At 52.5% G+C, this 19364-nt stretch overlaps 1 protein-coding gene across 2 annotated transcripts in view; it reads right to left on the bottom strand.

Annotated features, from left to right (window-relative positions):
- The window catches only part of ALDH1L1 (aldehyde dehydrogenase 1 family, member L1), an 86509-nt gene that overhangs the window by 13681 nt on the left and 53464 nt on the right, over positions 1–19364 (bottom strand). For both annotated transcript variants that reach the window (XM_011950757.1, XM_011950756.1), the window contains exons 10-17: positions 18681–18828; positions 17643–17762; positions 16424–16551; positions 12236–12386; positions 11085–11155; positions 8565–8670; positions 6886–6973; positions 498–591 (exon numbers count right to left, since the gene is read on the bottom strand). In XM_011950757.1, coding sequence (XP_011806147.1) covers positions 498–591; positions 6886–6973; positions 8565–8670; positions 11085–11155; positions 12236–12386; positions 16424–16551; positions 17643–17762; positions 18681–18828 — 906 coding nt within the window. The remainder of the gene's footprint in view (positions 1–497; positions 592–6885; positions 6974–8564; positions 8671–11084; positions 11156–12235; positions 12387–16423; positions 16552–17642; positions 17763–18680; positions 18829–19364) is intronic.

The following is a 19364-nucleotide window of genomic DNA, read 5'->3' as shown; positions in this document are numbered from 1 at the left end:
GAAAAACATGAAAAATTAGCTGGACTTGGTGGTGCGTGCCTGTAGTCCCAGCTACTTGGGAGGCTGAGGTGTGAGGATCACTCGAGCCCAGGAAGTCAAGGCTGCAGAGAGCTATGATGGTGCCACTGCACTCCACCATGGGTGACAGAGCAAGACCTGTCTCAGAAAACAAACAAACAAACAACATCCTATTAATGAGCTATTTCAGTTTTTTGTGCGTGCTCAGTTCTTGAAATCCATATGTGTTTTACACTCTCAGCACCTCTCAATCCAGTCCCTTGCTGGTCTGACAGTGCTCCGCAGGTCTCTGTCCAGGCCTCCCAGGGCTTTGTCAGAAAGGCAGATGCCTCTTCAGCATTTGCATAGAGCCCAGCAGGGCCGCGGAAGTGGCTGCGCCCTGGAGCTTGAGAAGCAGGACATAGCTCCTGGGACAGCACTGCCATGTCCCAGGCGCAGCCTGCAGCAGCCCCTCCTCTGCCCCACCCCCAGCCACGCACCTTTTCATGATGTGCTTGCCCACCTCTGTGGAGCCTGTGAACCCAATTTTCCTCACGTCGGGATGGTCTGAAAGTCTCTGGCCGACCAGGGAGCCTGTGGGTGGGAGGGAGGGGGGAATCAGGGCAGTCCCCCTGGTGCTGGGGAGGCAGGAGCCCACCTCCAGGCCTGCACAGGTCCACTGGGAGTCTGGAGCCCTCAAAATGCTCCCCGCATGCTTGATCCCCATGGTGCCTGGGGCTCGTGGAGCCTCACTCCCTATTAGGGGCTGAACTGTGTCCCCTAAAATTCAAATGCTGAAACTCTCACCCCATGTACCTCTGAATGGGGCTGTGTTTGGAGACATGACCTTTACATAGGTGATTAAGGTAAAATGAGGTCATTGGCAGGGACTCTAATCCAATCTGACTGGTGTCCTTCTAAGAAGAGGGGATTTGGGCAACGACCATGCGAGGACACAGGGAGTGGAGAGCCGTCTGCAAGCCCAGGAGAGAGGCTGCAGGAGAAGCTGACGCTGCTGACACTCTGATCTTGGACTTCCAGCCTCCAGAACTGAGAGATGATAACCGTCTGTTTCTGAAGCCCTGGTCTGCGGGGCTTTGACACGGTAGCCCAAGCAAACCAACTCACTCCCCACATGGTTTTCCACCGTCACGCAGACCCCAAGGTGAGGGCACCAAGCCTTCAGCCCTTGTAGGGGCTCAAACAGAGACCCAAGCATGCCTGACCAGGTCCCTGAGGGGTGTGGCATCCTGAGCATCACAGACTCTAGAACACCCGCCCTCAGGTGAGCCAGCCACAGAGGCCTTGCCACCTGCCGTTCCTCCCAGGGAATGCTGTGATTCCTGCCCTGTCCCATGCCCCCAGCCCCCACTCTGAGCCACGCCCAGCACAAATCCTGTCCCCAACCTGGCTAAGTCCTTTCTGTCCCTCAGGTCTCCATCTCAATGAGACTTCAGAGTGGGCTGCCTGACGCTGCTTCCTCCCAGACTCAGCATAGCTCCCCACTTAAGCCACTCTCTTGTTTTAGCTTCTGACTCTGCACCCTCCTAATTCGCCTCTTACTTCTCTGACGGCTCTTTTTCCATCTCCTTTGCTCACCTAACCTTAAAATATCCAGCACTTCTGGCTCCGTCCCAGGCCCTCTTCTCTCCTCGGTTTACACTGTGTGCTCAGCTGATCTCACAGGCTTCCAAGGGCCATCTCAGGTACGTCACCCCCTGAAATCGGCCTCTCCAGTCAAGCTCATCTGGGATCCAGATCCACTGGTCACTCCTCTGCCTGCTTGGCATCTGCACTTGGATGTCTTCTGGCTTCTCAAATTCAACAGATTTGAAACTGAACTCTTAATCATTCCCCTAGACCTGCTCTTCCTCCAGGGTTCTCCATTTCAGTAAACAACTTCTCCTTGCAGCCAGCTGGTTCAAGCCAAGAACCCAAGAGTCATTCTTGACACCTCCCTTCCCCATCCCATGTCTCACTCTGTCCAGAGCTCCTGCACCTATCCAGCCCCTTCATCTTCCACCCCTCCCCTGCCTCCAGGCTTGTAAAATTCACATGCCCCAGGCACACCTGTGAAGGTTCCAGTTTGGCACGTTTGGAATAAGACCCTTGTATCCTCCCTCTATATACAGTTAAAGCTCTACCAGTGGTTTTGATACTAACTCCATTCCACCACTCCCCACTAAATCACTGCTTTGGGGAGAAAACATTTGCAAAATATATATCTGATAAAGTCTAAATATACAAAGAACTCTCTAAAATATACAAAGAACTCTCAAAACTCAACAATAAGAAAACAACCCACTAAAAACTGGGCAAAAGACAGAAATAAACACATCACCAAAGAAGATAGACAGATGGCAAGTAAGCACATGAAACAGTGCTCAATGTCATTTGTCATTAGAGAATGAAAAACTAAAACAGCAATGAGATACCACTGCACAGCTACTAAACAACCAGAATCCAGAACACTGATGACGCCAGATGCTGGCACGGATGTGGAGCAACAGGAACTCTCAGTCATTGCTGTGGGAACGCAAAATGGCACAGCCACTTGGGAAGACAGTTTGGCAGTCAGTTTAAAAACCAAATGCACTCTCACTATATGATTCAGCAACTGTGCTCCTTGGTCTTTACCCAAAGGAGCTGAAAACTTATGTCCACACCAAAACCTGCACACACATGTTTACAGCAGCTTTATTCAGAATTGCCAAAGCTTGGAAGCAACCCAGATGTCCTTCAGAAAGTGGATGGATAAATAACTGATGTGAATCAGACAAGGGATATTATTCAGTGCTAAAAAGAAATGAGCTATTAAGTCACAAGAAGTCATGGAAGAACCTCAAATGCATATCACTAAGTGAAAGAAGCCAAATGAAAAGCCTGCATATGATTGCAATTACATGACATTCTGGAAAAGGCATAACGGTGGAGACAAGAAAAAGATCAGTGGTTGCCTGGGATTAGAGAGAGGAAGACATAAAAGATATAGCACAGAATATTCTTAGGGCAGTGAAACCACTCTGTGTTATACTCTAATGGTAGAGGCAAGGCATTACACAGTTGTCAAAACCCATAGAATGTACAACCCAAGAGTAACCCCTAAACTAGGGACTTTGGGGGATAATGAGGTGTCAATGTAGGTCATTGATTGTAACAAACATACCCCTCTGATACTGGATATTAGTAGTGGGGGCTGTGTCTGTGTTGGGGTAGGTGATATATAGGGACTCTGTACTTTCTGCTCAATTTTGCTATCAACCTAAAACTGCTCTAAAATAAAGTCTATTTACTAGTAATAATAATAATAGTAACAAAAATAATAACACTTTCTCAGGCTATTTAAGAAATATTTCCAAAAAGGTATCATATGTCAGACCACAGAAATTCTCCATTTTAGAAAACAGAATTTTTCCAAGCTGCTATGTGTTGGACTGTGCCTCCCCCAACCACTCACTAGAAATTCATAAGTCACCATCGTAACCCCCAGTACCTCACAATGTGGCCTTATTTGGGGATGAAGTCAGTACAGGTAAAATTAGTTAAGATGACATCACTGGGGTGGGCCCTGATCCAAAATGACTGGTGTTCTTATAAAAATGGGAGATTTGGGCACAGACACCACACCTTCAGGGAAATGCCATGTCAAGATGAAAGCACAGATCGGGGTGATGCTTCTACAAGCTAGGAGGAGGCAAAGAAGAACTCTTCCCTAGAACCTTTTAGATAGAGCATGACCCTGCTAACACCTTCCATCTAGACTTGCAGCCTCCAGAGCTGTGAGGCGCTGCCTTGCAGTGGTTTATGCCACTCGATTTGCAGTGCTTGGTGACAGCAGCCCTGGCAAACTCACATACAGGCCATAGTCTCTGATCATGACATAATACAAGTAGAAATATAAGAACAGAATTTAAATTTTAGACAAAAAACAACTTGGCAATTATTTTAAAATCTCTTTTTACTTACTGTGTTAGAGAGAAGACCAAAACTACAACTATATGATATTTAACAATAATAAAAACATGAACACAACCTGCTCAAAAGGCATGAGGCAGGAGTGTATTTCCGGAAGGCCAGCTTGAGGAGCCCTGTGGTCAATTCCCCAGGGAAACCACTATCCTGGTGAAGATGATCTAAAAACAACCACTTAAACTCCCTGGAAATTTTTCTAAGGGCATACAACAAATGGAAAAACATTTTCCAAGAAAATCTGACTCTCAGTAAGGGCAGGGAAAGTCTGCAACACTGAAGGCACAGTCTGCTCCCTCCCCTTGAGGAAAGCTCCACTCCAGGCAGGTGTGGCCAGGAAGGCAGCGCTCCTTTCCCTCTCAGCTCCCAGCGAAGGAAGCTGGCATCCACCAGTGGGTACAGGCCACCAAGGCCTCTCATCTCCGCCAACTCTCAGTTGCAGAAGCTAAGTTCTTGGTGACTATGGCTAAGATGCTGCGGCCCCTTCCTCCACCCAGACAGCACTCATAAGGGGAAGACTCTACCCCAGTGTGACAGATGGAAAAGACAGTGCATGACTATATTCAAAGTGCAAGCAGAACAAGTGCAAATAAAGAACAAGACTGTCAACCCAGAATCTTACGTCTAGCAATACTGTGTTTCAAAAAGTAGAGGCAAATAAGGATATTGCCAGATAAACAAAAACTGAGATAATCTGTTGTTAGCAGACCCACCTTATAGGAAATACTAAAAGAAGTTCTTCAAGCTAAAAGCAAGCGACTATAGACAGTAGTCAGAATCCACAGGAAAAAGTAAGGAGCACTGTAAAGGTAATTAGGTAATTATAAAAACAGTATCAATGCATATTTTATTTGCTTTCTTCTCTTAACTGATTTAAAAAGCAATTGTATAAAATGATTATATATATAATAGTATAATTGTGGGGTAACAAATAGAAATGTAATATATTGGACAATAAAAGCAGAAAGGAAGTAGGTGAGAATAAAACTTAAATGGAGTAAGGTAATGACACCAGATAGCAGTTCAAATCCATAGGACCAGCTGAAGAGGAGCAGAACTTGTGAGTCAGATAACATAAACTCTGCACGTAGGGACTTGTTCTCCTTTCTTTTCTCAACTTCTTTAGTAGATGTAAAATTATATAAAGTAATATATGTAGCAATGTATTATTGGGTTTGTAACATATATAGATGTTCTATGTGTACAAAAATATGTGATCCTAGCACAAACAGGGAGAAGATAACAGACCTATCCAGAAGCAACATTTGTACATTTCACTGGGATTAAGTTCATATAAATCTGAAGTTGATTTTGATAAGTATGTGATAAGTCCTAGAATAACCACTAAGAAAATAACTACAAATGTATACTGAAAATAATTATCGAAAGCATTAAAATGTTATGCTCGGAAATGTTCGCTTAATGCAAAAGAAAGTAGTACAGCAGGAGAAACAGAGGGAAAAAAGACAGCAGACTCATAGAAAATGAAAAGTAAAATGGTAAACCCACTGTATCAATATTAACATTAATGTAAAGTCTTCAGTCAAAGGCAGAGATTATGAGACTGGATAAAAAACAAGATCCAACCATATGTTATATATGGCACATTTTAGATTCAAAACTATGAACGGGTTGAAAGTAAAAGAATGTAAAAATATATATCATGTCAACAGCAACCATTTGAAAGCTAGTGTGGTAATACTTAGACAGAATTTACTTTAACACAAAAACTATCATGAAAAATAAATGGGGCATTTATAATGATAAAAGTGTCAGTCACAAGGTGTAAGGTGTAACCAAACCTTTTTTTTTTTTTCGAGACAGAGTCTTGCTCTGTCACCCAGGCTGAAGTACAGTGGCACAATCTCAGATCACTGCAAACTCTACCTCCCAGGTTCAAGTGATTCTCATGCCTCAGCCTCCAGAGTAGCGGAGGTTACAAGCGCCTGCCACCATGCCCAGCTAATTTTTGTATTTTTAATAGAGACAGGGTTTCACCATGTTGGCCAGGCTGGTCTTGAATTCCTGACCTCAGGTGATCCACCCACCTCAGCCTCCCAAAGTGCTGGGATTACAGGCGTAAGCCACTGTGCCTGGCCATCACCAAAACTCTTTCAAATGCTTTCCTTATCTGAACCAGAAAAAAATTAATGAACTAAACTTTCAACCCAAAAAGCTACAAAAAAAAAAAAAAAAATAGAAGAACCACTCAGGAGAACACAGAAGAGAACAATAAAAGCAGGGGGAAACTAGAAAAATAGCAATGGAAAAGGTAAGGAGATCGAGGAACTGTATTTGATTTTTTTTAGGGTGGAGGATGGAGACAAGCAATAACTTTTCACCAATTTAATCCACTTAAAAAGAGAGAGAAAAAGGAAAAATATAAAGAATGTATTATAACAATCAAAAGGAAAATCCAAAAGGGAGATAAAAATTATGAGAGATTATTATATACAACTTCATGCTAATACATTTACAATCTGCATAAGAAGGGACTTTTCCATAAACCAGACCACTACACACAACAGAAACTTAAAAAGTAATTCATGTATGACCTCCCTAAATGCTCTAAGCCTGAAATGTTCTACAGAAAAATTCTCTCAAACTTCCAAGGGCAGATAACTCCCAAGTAACAACTTTATTCCAGGGCGCGCAGACACACACATACACACACACACACACACACACACACACACTCACACAATGGAACACATTCAGCTGGGGCATCTGAAGACAAAAGCCCTTCCAGGTGCAGGCGCTCTCCCCCATGGGAGCAGCCTCCTTTGCCACAGGCTGGCCCCCGCCTGGGCTCTCCCCAGGCTGCTCTGCCCTCATGCCCCTATCCAGTAGGGCCTGCTCTGCCCAGTGGCATCTCCAGCTGCTGGAAGCCCTAGCCCTGCCCCCGACCATGGCTCTTACCAGATCCTGGAAGGACGTTGACCACACCTTTGGGAATGCCAGCCTTCAATGTCAGCTCTGCAAACTTCAAGGCAGTGAGTGGGGTCACCTGGGTGTGGGGCCATGAAAGGAGAGTGGGTGAGGAGGTTTTTGAAAGTGGGGCTCTGCCTTCCCTCCCTGCCTTCCTCTCCCAGCAGCCCAGCAGCAAGCAGGGAGGAGTAGCTGCAGACTGTGGCACCAGGAAGACCCCAGGAAAGCCACCAGAGGGTGCTCTGCCCGCCCAGCTGGCATGCCCACAGCACCAGCTGGGAATCAGGGTGGGCCAACCTCTGGTGCCCTAGCTTCTCCTCCTGGCAGGGCTCCAGCCCCCAGCCAGGCCTGGGTTCCCTTCTGCACAGCGTAAGTTTCTTTTTTTTTTCGAGACAGAGTCTCGCTCTGTCGCCCAGGCTGGAGTGCAGTGACCGGATCTCAGCTCACTGCAAGCTCCGCCTCCGGGGTTTACGCCATTCTCCTGCCTCAGCCTCCAGAGTAGCTGGGACTACAGGCGCCCGCCACCTCGCCCGGCTAGTTTTTTTGTATTTTTTTAGTAGAGACGGGGTTTCACCGTGTTAGCCAGGATGATCTTGATCTCCTGACCTCGTGATCTGCCCGTCTCGGCCTCCCAAAGTGCTGGGATTACAGGCTTGAGCCACCGCGCCTGGCCTGCACAGCGTAAGTTTCTAAAGCCAGGATGATCTTGATCTCCTGACCTCGTGATCTGCCCGTCTCGGCCTCCCAAAGTGCTGGGATTACAGGCTTGAGCCACCGCGCCTGGCCTGCACAGCGTAAGTTTCTAAAGCCAGAGGTTAAGGTCTCCTCAGAGGGTTGTTGTGATGCTTAAATAAGCAAATGTATGTAAATTACTATCTAATTTGTGATACATGTTGAAATGCTTGAGGCATGCCTGACTCAGGGTAAATACTATCAATGTCAGCCATCATTATTGTTTTTCATTACATCAATGCCCTTGCTGTGAAATTACCCCAAAGAAGCTGGCGAGTGTGTGCCCTCCTGGGCACACCATCCCTGCCATGTCATGCACCATCCCGGGAGGCAGGCAGCGGGCAGGCTGTCATTGCCAATGTACAGATGAAGAAACTGAGGCTCACTGGGGGTGTCCTCACTTCCAAGGACCTTCCCAGCATGCCTGGGTGACCCTTGACATCCCGCCTCTACTCCCCCACCTACAACTCTCAGACACCACACCGCATAGCTTCTCTGTGCAGGGATGGGGGCCACGAATCCCACCGCTCACCTCGCTTCTCTCCAGGACTTCTGGTCTCAAAAGCCACCTAAGAGACATGGCACCATCTTTATGGATAGACTACTCAGGCTGTCTTAGAGTATGGGGCCTGGTTTCTGCCCCGTGAATCCGGAGTGCCGAAATCCCTGCCTCTGCTCACCTGAGCAGCTGCAAGTTCCAGCACAGCCAGCTGGCCTGAAGCAGCCGTGGCTGCAAAAGAGTCTGCTTTGGAGAGTTCTGCCTGCCACGTACGCCTCTGCCCAGTGAGAGCAGGGCCATGGAGAACAGCTGGCATTAGCAGGACCCTTTGTCCAGTGCCCATGTGGCCAAGAGAGGCCCTTCCCTTCCTCCCTTATAGAGTTAGTTCCTGATCCTCTCTGTGGCCTGCAGGCCCTGCCTGGAGTGAGCCCACGCTCACCTGAGCAGGCTTGATCACCACTGTGTTCCCGGCAGCCAGGCAGGCAGCTGTCTTCCAGGACAGCATCATCAGGGGATAGTTCCAGGGGATGATGATGCCACAAACCCTGCCACACAAAAGAGGTTGGCCTTTGTCCCTCTTCTCCACCAGGCCCACAGTGACCTGCCAGTTCCCTCCCCCTCACCCAGGGCCTGACATCCACTCTCAAAACCAGGCTTCCTGATAAGACACTCAAGGTCCCTCTGAGAGGCAGCTCACGCCTGCTCTTTCTGTCCTAGATGCTACATTAAGAATTGGTCTGGCAGCAGCCCCTCTTCCTAGCAGGGCAGGATGGCATGGGACACTGGACCATTTCTGATGGAAGTTGTGGAACAGTCTGGGGCACAGGCAATGAGAGAGGGTGATGGCGAGCAGGCACTGGTGAGGACACAGGCCGGGGGACCTAAAGAGGGTCAGGGGTCACCAGAGGTGGGTCAGGAGGGCCTGGAGAGGGTCCTGTATGAAGCCAGGTGTCAGTCCTCAAGAATAGAAGACAGAGTCGGCAAGCCAGCACTGATGAGTTCAGGGTGCTCTGTGTGAAGCCATGGTGCCCAGTGTCAGCACCACCCTGGGTTCCAGAGCGAGCCTCTGGCCAGACACAGGTGTTTCACACTCAGAGCACTGTGGGCACTGGGGAGGCCGCAGAGTCCCAGGGACCAGCTGGCACACTGGCCAGGTATGAATCCTGCATGGCCCTGCCTTCACCCCATACAGCACCACTCTGGGTGAACGCTGGACAGTTAGATGAGGACATCCACACAGAGCCCCGCAGACCACGAGCCGTGCTGTCACCACCCCACCACCATCACAGGGTGTTCCCCAAAAGACAGCTGCTTAGTCAGACCCAGGTGGTGGGCAGGACCCACGTGAGGCATCATGGGGGAGCAGCTGGGGGCACTGAGAGGGTAGGGGAGCCGCCCCACACCCCACATGCACTTAGGAGATTGGGAGCACAGCACTGGCTGCTGAGTGTTCCCAGGGAGCAGGGTGAGGCTGTTGGTTACGGTGAAGGGGGCTGAGGGGAGCTTGGAAAAGAAAACACATCAGAAAAGCCCCACAGTTATGCGCTGAATTGTGCCCCCACTCCCCAATGCGTATGCTGAAGCCATAATCTCCAGAGTCTAAGGGCATGCCCTTGCTTGGAGACCAGATCGCTGCGTTGTAATTAATTAGCATGTGGTAGCACCGGGGTGGGCCCCCAATCCAGCTGGAATGCTGTCCTCATACAAAGAACACCACATGGAGAGACAGACTCTCACAGTGGGAATGCCAAGAGGGCATGAGGCAGAGATGGGGGCTCCCTGCAAGCCAAGGAAGGCCAGAGGTCGCCAGCAGCCACCAGAGGCCAGGAGAGAGGTCAGGACAGACTCTCACAGCCCTCATGTGGAACCACCTCTGCCCACATCTGACCTCAGACTTCCAGCTCCCAGAACTGTGAGACAAGTTTCCGTTGATTAAGCCCTGGATTGGTGATCCCTTCTACAGCAGCCAGAGCTGACTCCCACACTCACTGGTCAGGGGAAAGGCCAAACCCTGGAACCGGAGTATGCAGAGCTGGCCCCGGCACAGGGTCAAAGGAGCAGGGCTGTGGGACCCAGGCCCAGGTGAATCCTCCCTGCCCAGTTGCTGTGAGAACCGACCTTCATTAGCCTTACTGCCTCTGATTCCTAGTGGCCTTTCTTAGTGGGAGACTGAGTGGACAACCAGCCCGTGGGTCTTAGGACTGTCCCTCCCTCCCTTGGGGCCATTCTCCTGCTGTGCACCCCTGAGCCTGTCCCTCCTCTGCCCTCTGATGCTCCTGGGGAGCTGCGTGGATGGTGAGGGTGGAGGGTGGAGTTCCTTCTCTCTCTTGGGAGCATGGGGCCTGGGCAGGGGACACCAAGCAAGCTTGCTTGGTGTCCCCTAGAAACGCTTGGCTCACTAGGGATCTCCAGCGGCTGTTGGGCCAGGATACGGCTGAGGACATGAGGGGACAGGGCTCCCCATGAGGCAGCTACAGCCTCACTGCTGGGTTTGCTGTGGCACTGGCCAGGGAAGGAGATGGGCAGCCCCTCACCCTGGCCAGGCCCTCCTCTGGCACCACGTGCAGGCCCAGTGAGGGCAGGGTCTGCACTCCTCCTGCTGAGCGGCTCTCATCCTCTGTTCCTCCTTTGTTCTATGCTTCCTGTTCCTCAGTGCTGTGCAGGAGCTCCTCATCTTTGTGAACACTGACCACCATTCCCATTTTGGACATTTTTTGGGTTTACTCTTGTTTCCCACCCTGGACCTGACTGATCCAGTGTTACTGGGGGATTAAATACAATTGTCCTCAAGTCCTTACAACAATGCCTGGTATGGAGCAGGTGCTCCAGAAGCACATGGATGGCTGTTTGATAAACACATGCACGGGGTGCTGTGAGCTCCCACAGGCTGTGTGCTATAGCCCCACGTACTGCGTGGAAAGCACCGCGAGGCTGCACCTCGCCCTGGGCAGGGACTCACCCGACAGGCTCCTTCCTGGTCAAGGTCAGGTTGCGGTTGGGTCTGGCCTGGTTAATGGGGATGGTGGAGCCCTGGAAGAGGAATGGGGCAGTCACCCAGGGGTCCAGGGTCCACACCCCTTCCCCTCTGGGCAACCAGTCTCCCCCAGTGGCTCCAGGAAGAAGTTAAAGCCACCAGCTTAGGTGTGACCTGAGGCTTGAGAGACAGGCAGGAGGGCAGCCGGAGGGCAAGGTGTTTGCTCTACCCTGAGCCTGGCAGGCAGAGCCTTTGGGTGGAAAGTGGTCCTGGTACCAGCAAAACCTCTAGCTTTGGCATTGGAGAAAGAAAGGGTGAGGGTGGGGGCGGGGCCGGGTGCCCCCCTCTCCGCAGCTCTAAGCAGTTGAGCATGTGTAGGAGGCCCAGGCCTGGGGCCAGCTGCAGCCAGAAGCTACACGGCAGCAGAGTGGGGGTGGTAACCAAGCAGCCCACCTCCCTTGTCGCTGTCATGCCCTGGTGGAGAGGAGGAACCATGGAGCGTAGATCTGGCAGAGATGCCGTGAGCGCTGCAGGGGTGAGTCTCCCCAGGGAGCCTCTACAAATGGCCCTCAGGTTCCACAGCTGATGGCGGGGGCCTGAAGCTATGGTGAGCACTCCCTCCTGTGATGGTGTTGACTGTCCCTGTTGACCTTAGGGCAGGGACATGGTGCCCATAAACCCAGAATAACTGCAGAAGCCCCCAGCAGAGCAGGCAGAAGAGAGTGTCACAGGGATCCCAAGCCCGACAGTGACCTGCTGCTGCTGGGAGATAGAGTGCCTTGGGCAGGGACCTAAAGCCAGGAAGGACCTGCACCCTCAGCCCTGCAACCACATGGAACTGAACTCTATCAACACCAGAACTCTCCCGGATATAGGTTCTGCCCCAGAGCCTCCAGATAAGGCCCAGTCCAGCCAGCACCTTAGCTTTGGCCTTGTGAGACCTCGGCATGGAACCCAGCCCAGCCTTCCTGGAATTCCCACCAGCAGAACCACAAGCTAATAAACAGGTGTTGTTCCAAGCCACCAGCTGTGGTCATTTGCTGTGCAGCATGCAGACTACTGTGCTGCCCTCGGGGTTCCCCTATACAGCTGGGCCAGTCTGTGTATGCTCACACTGGTGGGAGCCTGGGCCCCACCTGGATCTTGTCGCACCAGCCGGCAAAGTAGCGGAAGGTCTGGATGGACATGCCCACGTGGGTCTTCAGGGCCAGCGTGTAGACGGCACCCGCATCCAGGGCCTCAATGGTGGCCAGCTCTTCCTGGTGCTGCTCCATGAGATCTGCCAACCTGGCCAGGGTGAGAGGAGGCGGGAGGTGGGCTCAGGCCTGGCACGGCCTCGTCTGCCCTCACAAGCCCTTCTTCAAGGAGCTGGGGCCCTGCCCTCCACCCCAGATCTGCCACTCTCAGATGTGAGGACCTCTGTTTCTGATCCATGCAATGGGCCAGCACCATTTACTCCACTGGATGGCTGTGAGGATGACACCCTCTGTCCCTCTCTCCTTTCCTTGCTCTTCCCTAACTTCCTTCCTGAAATATCTGTGGATCCACTACTTTATCCTATTCCTCTGAAATTATCCTACAGAGGCATTCACTCACTTGCTGTAGACAGCAAAGGGGTTATGGCCCAAGAGGCCGCCCTTCCTTGAAGACAAGTTCAAGCTTGAACCAGGAGAAAGCCCGTCTGTCTTTCCAGCACCAGTAAACCAAGGTGGTGGGGGCGTGCTCCTGAGGCTGGCGTCTCCAGAGGTGGAGAGGTGGCCCTATCCCCATCACAGGAGGACTGACTAGGGAGCAACGGCGGGGCTGGCGCTTTTACACCGACCGGCTCCAGGCTGAGCATGCCAAGGTCGGGTTGCCCTCCCTTGATTCTGATGGATGTGCAGCTCTGGGCAGCCTGGGAGTTACGAGGGTGCCCCTCTCGTCCCCTAGGGGGAGGGTGGACAGGGAAAGTGGAGACCACAGGCCCAGAGCAAACTCAGCCTTGCAGACAGGGCAGCTTGGGCCCAGAGGCGAGTGTGGGATCAAAGCCTGCCAGCTGTTTCCCACACTGCTCCCCTCTGCACACAGGCACCACGAAGCCCACATGCACCCCAGGCCTGCTCCAGTCCTCACCTGCCTACACCCACCAGGACCCGTGGCAGCTGTCCATGCCACTCAGGATGCATCTGCAACTCTGTGCCTGGCCGAGCAGCTCCTGGCCCCGTTTCCACTTCATTCTGGGGCCGCGAGAGCTGAGCCCCTCTGCCTCCCTCCTCCTCCTCACATCGGCCTCTTCCAGGTGCTCAGGTCAGTCAGGCCTCCGGCCTTGGGGCTTTTGGGGGGCTGTGTTGCACATCTGGACCCTCTTTCCCCACTCCTGTTTCTCCTCCCAGCCTTCTGTACTTGCTTCAGACACGGACTCAAATGCCGTACCCTCTGGGAAGCCGACCCGAATCCCCACCTACGTTCTGACTGATCAGAGCTCCCTGTCACATCCTCTGATAACCTCCTCTGCCTTTCTTCACTCCCCCACCACTACAGTTTGTAACAGACATTCACGTAGATGATAATTTCACCACAATTTGCCTGCGCACTGGAATCCAGGCTGCAGGAGGCACGGCATTGTCCAGTTCCCTGCTCTCTGCAGCGCCCAGCTCCAGCACAGCACTGGGCACGCGAGAAGCATGTGCGCAGTTTTGCTGGGCTAGTTTTACGCAGCTCAGGTTTGCTGCATAAAACTAACTGAGTGAGGCCACCCTGGGCAAGAAGAGCCCATGTGTAAATCGGTTTCTGAGAAAAACCGATTGGTACGGAAAAAAGTGAAAACACCATCTAGCGGCCATCAGAGGACTGGGCTCCCCAGCTGTGAGGACAGAGGAGCTGCCTCTTTGTTAGATAAATGAGACACATTTGCTCCAAAGCCTGCTGGCACCAAACTCAAATTTTCCCACTCCCAGTTAGGCTTAAAGTAGCCCAAATAGGTATGTTTTTAGCCACTTAGGGCCTGCTGCTTTGCATACCCGGAGGACCCTCAAACAGCAGCTGTTGCCCATTGATAAAACAGGGCCTTGTGGTGATAAGGCGAAAGCTGCTACTGCCCTTAGCAGCCCTCAGACCCAGAGGCTCCCGCTGCATCATTCTGTGTTGTCACCTGGACATGGTAAAGCCCACACGGCAGCCTCGGGACAGTCTTACTGCTCGTCTTCCGCAACCCTGCCCAACCCGCAGCCCACTAAAGCTTGTGGTGTGCCATGCCTCCCGTGCTCACATCCTTCTCCTTCATCAGCCCCAATCCCTTGAATCCCCCACATTTCCAGACAATTCCACCTGTGTGTGACATGGCTGTGTCATCAATCCAGTTCCCAGGACACACTTTCTAAAGTAGCCATCACCCGAGTGCACTATTCGGGAAGCTCTGAGAGGCTGCCTTGCAGGACTCTTCTATTGTCAGCTCAGTTAGGCTGCTGAATTGACACCCTGGCACCCATACTCCCCAGAGCCCGGTCCCTGGGTGCCAGGGTAGCAGTGCAGGAGAAGTGAAGCTGCCGCCATCTCCCTCTGAAGGTCTGCAGGGCAGATGCAGGGGTGCCCAGCAGGCTCAGCCAGGCCTACTGACCACCAGCAGCCTGGACCACCGTCAGAGTCTCGACCATGGACCACAGTGGTATCTGGGCAGAGCCAGCAGCTCCCCCATGGTCTTTCCCAAGAGCTCCTCTTTGTGGCCCCACTTGGCAGCTGGATACAGCTGCTCCTACTCCCTGGAGGTTCTATCCTGTCCACCAGTTCAGGGGACTGCCTAGGAACCTTGTCTAACTCTCCCTCTGGATCCTTCTTCCCAGCTTCCACAATTGTGTAATGTCTGATACCTGCAGTGAATTTCGTGTTCCCTACACCAACGGTGGTCCCGCCACCCTGACAGGGTGCTCTGCGGCCATTTATCTGGGAGCTCCTGTTCTGCCCCCTCCGGGACACCTAGACCCAGCCTCTGTTGTGCTGAGCTGAGGCAGAACCAGTAATGGGCACTCCCAGGTCTCCACGGGGCCTGAGAGTTTGCACAGGGCAGGAATGGGTCCACTTACAGCTGCCCAGGGTGCCCCCTCACTGTCATTGTAGGTGAGTAGGATCTCTTATGACACAAACCACCAGATGGCAGCAGAGGCCCAGGGAGGGACCCCACGTGCGCTGTTGGCCACGTAGTCCACCAAAAGCATGCAGGGCCCAGGCCAGAGGTTCTCCCACCACCTGGCGTGCCTGTTTCACAGCTCTGCCTGACCTCCAGGAGCTCTAGGGACCGCTTGGCATGGCCAGTGCCTTTCTAGAATTGAGGGGCTTGCAAAGGGGACTGGAACCTACGAAAGTCTGGGCATGCCTGGCTACCACAGCCCTCCCCGCCCCAACCTTAATCTCCATTAGGTTTTGCAAACCATGTTCTTGCAACTCTTCTCTCTAGTTTCCTGCTGCTGGGCTGCCCTGGCTTTTATGGCCTCTGGAGTATACTAGAAACAGAAGCCATTCCGACTGCAAGGCCAAGGCAGGCTCTCTCCTGCCAGGTGAGAAGCCTCGCTGGGACCACGCCATAACCCGGCTTCACACCCCCAGAGGTTCCCAGGACCCCAGGAAAGAGCCAGGCCCCGAGACGCCTGTGCTCTTGGCTCATCTGGCCGCACCCTCCCTTCTTCCAGGAACATCACCCCACCTCTGTGAGGGTGACTGCTCCTTCCCGCCAGGCCCTGTGGTTCCAGGGGCGTAGCACCTCTCTTCCGAGCCTCCCTCTCACTCTGTGGTCATAAGCTAAAGTCATCATAAGTCCTTTTGCCTAAGATGTCTGAACTGGAACTAAGGAGAGAAGGCCCCTTTCTCTCTGGCTTAATTTTTTTTTTTTTTTTTTAAAGAAAATGTGAGACCTACAGATTCTAGCAGTCAGAGCCAGGCTGAGCAAGCAGAGACCAAGCCAGTCCCTCTCTGGCCCTTGCTTCTGCGTGCAGGAGCTAAGTCGCCTCCAGCCCAGGTTGGTGAGGGAAGTGTTTTGCCTGCCTCAGAGGCCCAGCCTGCGCCTACTTTGGAAGTAGCCCTTGGCTTCCACACCTCCTCACCTCCACCAGGCACCTCCCGAGGCCACTCTACTGAAATGCCTCCTGTTTCTCCTATCCCTTCCTCTGAGAAGCCTTTTCTGAGCCTCAGGCAAGGAGCCCCAGCCTGGTCCATCTGATGGCCTCGGTCCCATGGCCTCCCCAGGACCCAGCTCCTCCTGGCAGGTAAAGGGACCTCTACAGAAAGGTCCCCCCCTGCCCCTTTCTCGGAAGCTGATGGTGGCAGTGGCTGGCAGGTGCATGTTGGGCTCCCACCTGTACAGCAGCCGGCCCCGGTCCCGCGCACTGATCTTCCCCCACCGTCCATTCTCAAAGGCATCCTTGGCTGCGGCCACTGCCTTGTCGACATCGGTGACTTGGGCCAGGGATACCCGACAGATGACCTATAGTGGAAGCAGAGCCATGACCAGTTCTCTTTCAGCCAGTTGCACACAGACACCCCTGCCCGCCTCCCTGGCCTCCTCCTGGGGCCCCACTGAGGTGGCCCCCAACCACATGGGCAGGTGTGGAGGTGAAGCATGGCCAAAGGGCAGCCCTGGGAGGGCTCACACAGGAAGGGAAGATGGGGGCCTGGGAGAGGATTGTTTGTGTGTCTACACCTCATGGTCCTGACCCTGTTCCTGCTCTGAGTGTGCCATCCGTGCAGGTTCCCTCACCTCGGTGCCTGCTGGGTGTGGTGAGGGGAGCCAGTGGGTTCTGGGGTGGGAGGGCAAAGCCATTGCCTCCTGTCTGCCACCACAGACAGCTATGCCCCTTCTGCCAAGGCCCCATCCTCAGCCCCTCCTGATGCTCCATCCCGAGGGCACTGCACTGTCCTGCCTGTGGCCCTACCCCCTCCCTCTCCCTTTGCAGATGAGTCTTTCATTAACTCCCCTCAAATGACTCATTTTGAGTGTGCTCTCTGTCTTCTGCAAGGACTCAGCTGATTCTATTGGATAGACAGGATGGAAAAATATCAGTGTGCAGTCATAAGAGCAAGCCTGGCTTTGAAACCTGTGTTTCAGATATACTCATGTGTGTATCTACCATAGGCATGCTTTGGCTCATGATGCCACAAGGTCACAGTCAAGAGAGAGCGGCAAACACGGGACTCAAGTTGAGGAAGAATGTCCTAATGGTGGAGGGCTCAAGTATTAGACAAAGTAGTTCTCACACTGGGGCTACTGCTGAAGTGTGGAGGTGTGGCAGTGGCCTAATTTCTTCCTTGGGGTAGGAGGAACTCTGTTCCCAGTCTCTAAAGCAGGTGCAAGACCCTTCTGAGCCCTCCTGCCTCCCACCACCACCCTGCACCTCCTCTCTACTCCACTGCAGTAGGGTTGGTTGGAAACGAACTGGCATCCTTTCCCGTCCCTCTCAAAGGCACGCGTCCAAGCAGAGGCTCTCAGGGTCAGGACCCCGAGAGGCCAGTGGGGGCAGGGAAGGAAGGACAGGGAGGCTGAGGAATGTGGAGAAGGGGCGCTGGGCCTGCACTCACACTTCCATCGGTGGGATTGATGGTCTCAAAGGTCTTGGCGCCCTCAGCATCCACGAACGCCCCCCCGATGAAGAGCTGGTGGGGCATGTGGAGGGTGCGCTTGTTCGCTGCCATTTCCACCTGAAAGAAAGGCCCCAGTGACAAGCACAAACCCATGCAGGGCACAGGAGGCATACACAGAGGACCACACAGCCACACACGTACACTGCCCAGGGGCCTCCTGGGGCTTCAGAGCTGCATGTGGGTAACAGCTGAGCAGGAGAGAGATGAAGGACAGGCTCTGAGGCCAGGCTGCCTGGCGGGAGCCCTGCGCTTCCACCTACTCCTCGTGCCGCCTTGGGCTGGTTCCTCAGCCTCCTCAGGGTGAGTTAAGAGGACTCTCAGACACAGGAAATGCCAGTGGGTAGTGAGGCCCTTGGCAGCCCCCACCACTTACATCCCTGAGGATTGGCAATTCCTGCCTGGACGCAGGCACCTCTGGGATGCCATCCTCTTCCTGAAATCTGCTCATCAGTCATTTGTCCTCAATCCCAAGGACACTCTGGGGTCCACCTTGGCCCCCTGTACTTTCTTCACCCACTTTTGTTCCAATCTACCAGCCAAACAAACTATGCCAAAGCCCATTCTTATGGGAGTTGGCAGTCTACCAAGATAGCTCAGGGAAGATTTCTTAATCTCTTTAAAGAATAGATTTTCAATTACTGATCACACTTCCATACACACAAGTTGAATGCAAGGATTATTTGTTTCCTTACTGGGAACTAAAAGTCTCTTCCTAATATCTTGATCACATGCCTTGGGACTCAGAGTTTGGCCCATGTCCTGAGCATCAGACAGCAACATCCTTTGGGAGTTGGCCCCACTGTACTGACATCCCCCGGCTATCCTGGGTGCAGGGAGAGTGTGGGAAACTGAAGGGTGGGCTCCTGGGGCCCTGGCTTTCTGAATGCCCAGGTTTCCCCTCTTGTCTTATGTACTCATAGATGCAGCTGCCTGAGGGCTCTGCAGGGCCCGCCACAGGGAGGGCCCAGCACTCACGTAGTCAATGCTGCACTCGCCCTCCTCATCATCCCCTCGCAGCTTCCTCACTAACAGCTGGATGAAGTCCCCAAAGGTGGTTGCCATGTATACATCTTCGTTCTCTAACTCCAGGCCATCACACAGCTCCTTCACTTCCTCCACCAGCCTGGAGGAAGGAGATGGAAAGATGGGGACACAGGAGGGGCTCGGCAGGCCTGCATCGCTAGCAGTAGTGGCAGTGGGGCCAAACACCCCAGAGAGGCTCCATCCCAGCACTACGGGGTAGCCATGAGCCCAGAATTGGGGAGAAGGGCCCAGGCTATGGACTTGGATGGTCCTGCGTCCAAATTCTCACTCCATTACTTTCTAATTTGTGACCTTGGGCAAATGACCAACTCCTCTAAGCCTTAATTTCTTCACCTGTAAAACAGAAATAATAATAGACTCTTTGCTATTTTGCAATGATTAAATATGATGACCCACCTAATAATAATAATAATTAGTGGATTAATAATAATCTCCAAAAAACTCTGTTAAAAGAATGAAAACATAAGCCACAGATTGGAAGAAAATGTTTCCAAATCACATTATCTGATAAAGAACTTGTTGGGGGGGGGGAGCAAGATGGCCGAATAGGAACAGCTCCAGTCTCCAACTCCCAGCGCGAAGGACACAGAAGACCGGTGATTTCTGCATTTTCAA

This window comes from Colobus angolensis, unplaced genomic scaffold (genome assembly GCF_000951035.1).
Source record: "Colobus angolensis palliatus isolate OR3802 unplaced genomic scaffold, Cang.pa_1.0 Scaffold31, whole genome shotgun sequence".
Taxonomy (NCBI): domain Eukaryota; kingdom Metazoa; phylum Chordata; class Mammalia; order Primates; family Cercopithecidae; genus Colobus; species Colobus angolensis.
The sequence above is the reverse complement of the archived record's forward strand: the minus strand, read 5'-3'. Positions and strand labels throughout refer to the sequence as shown.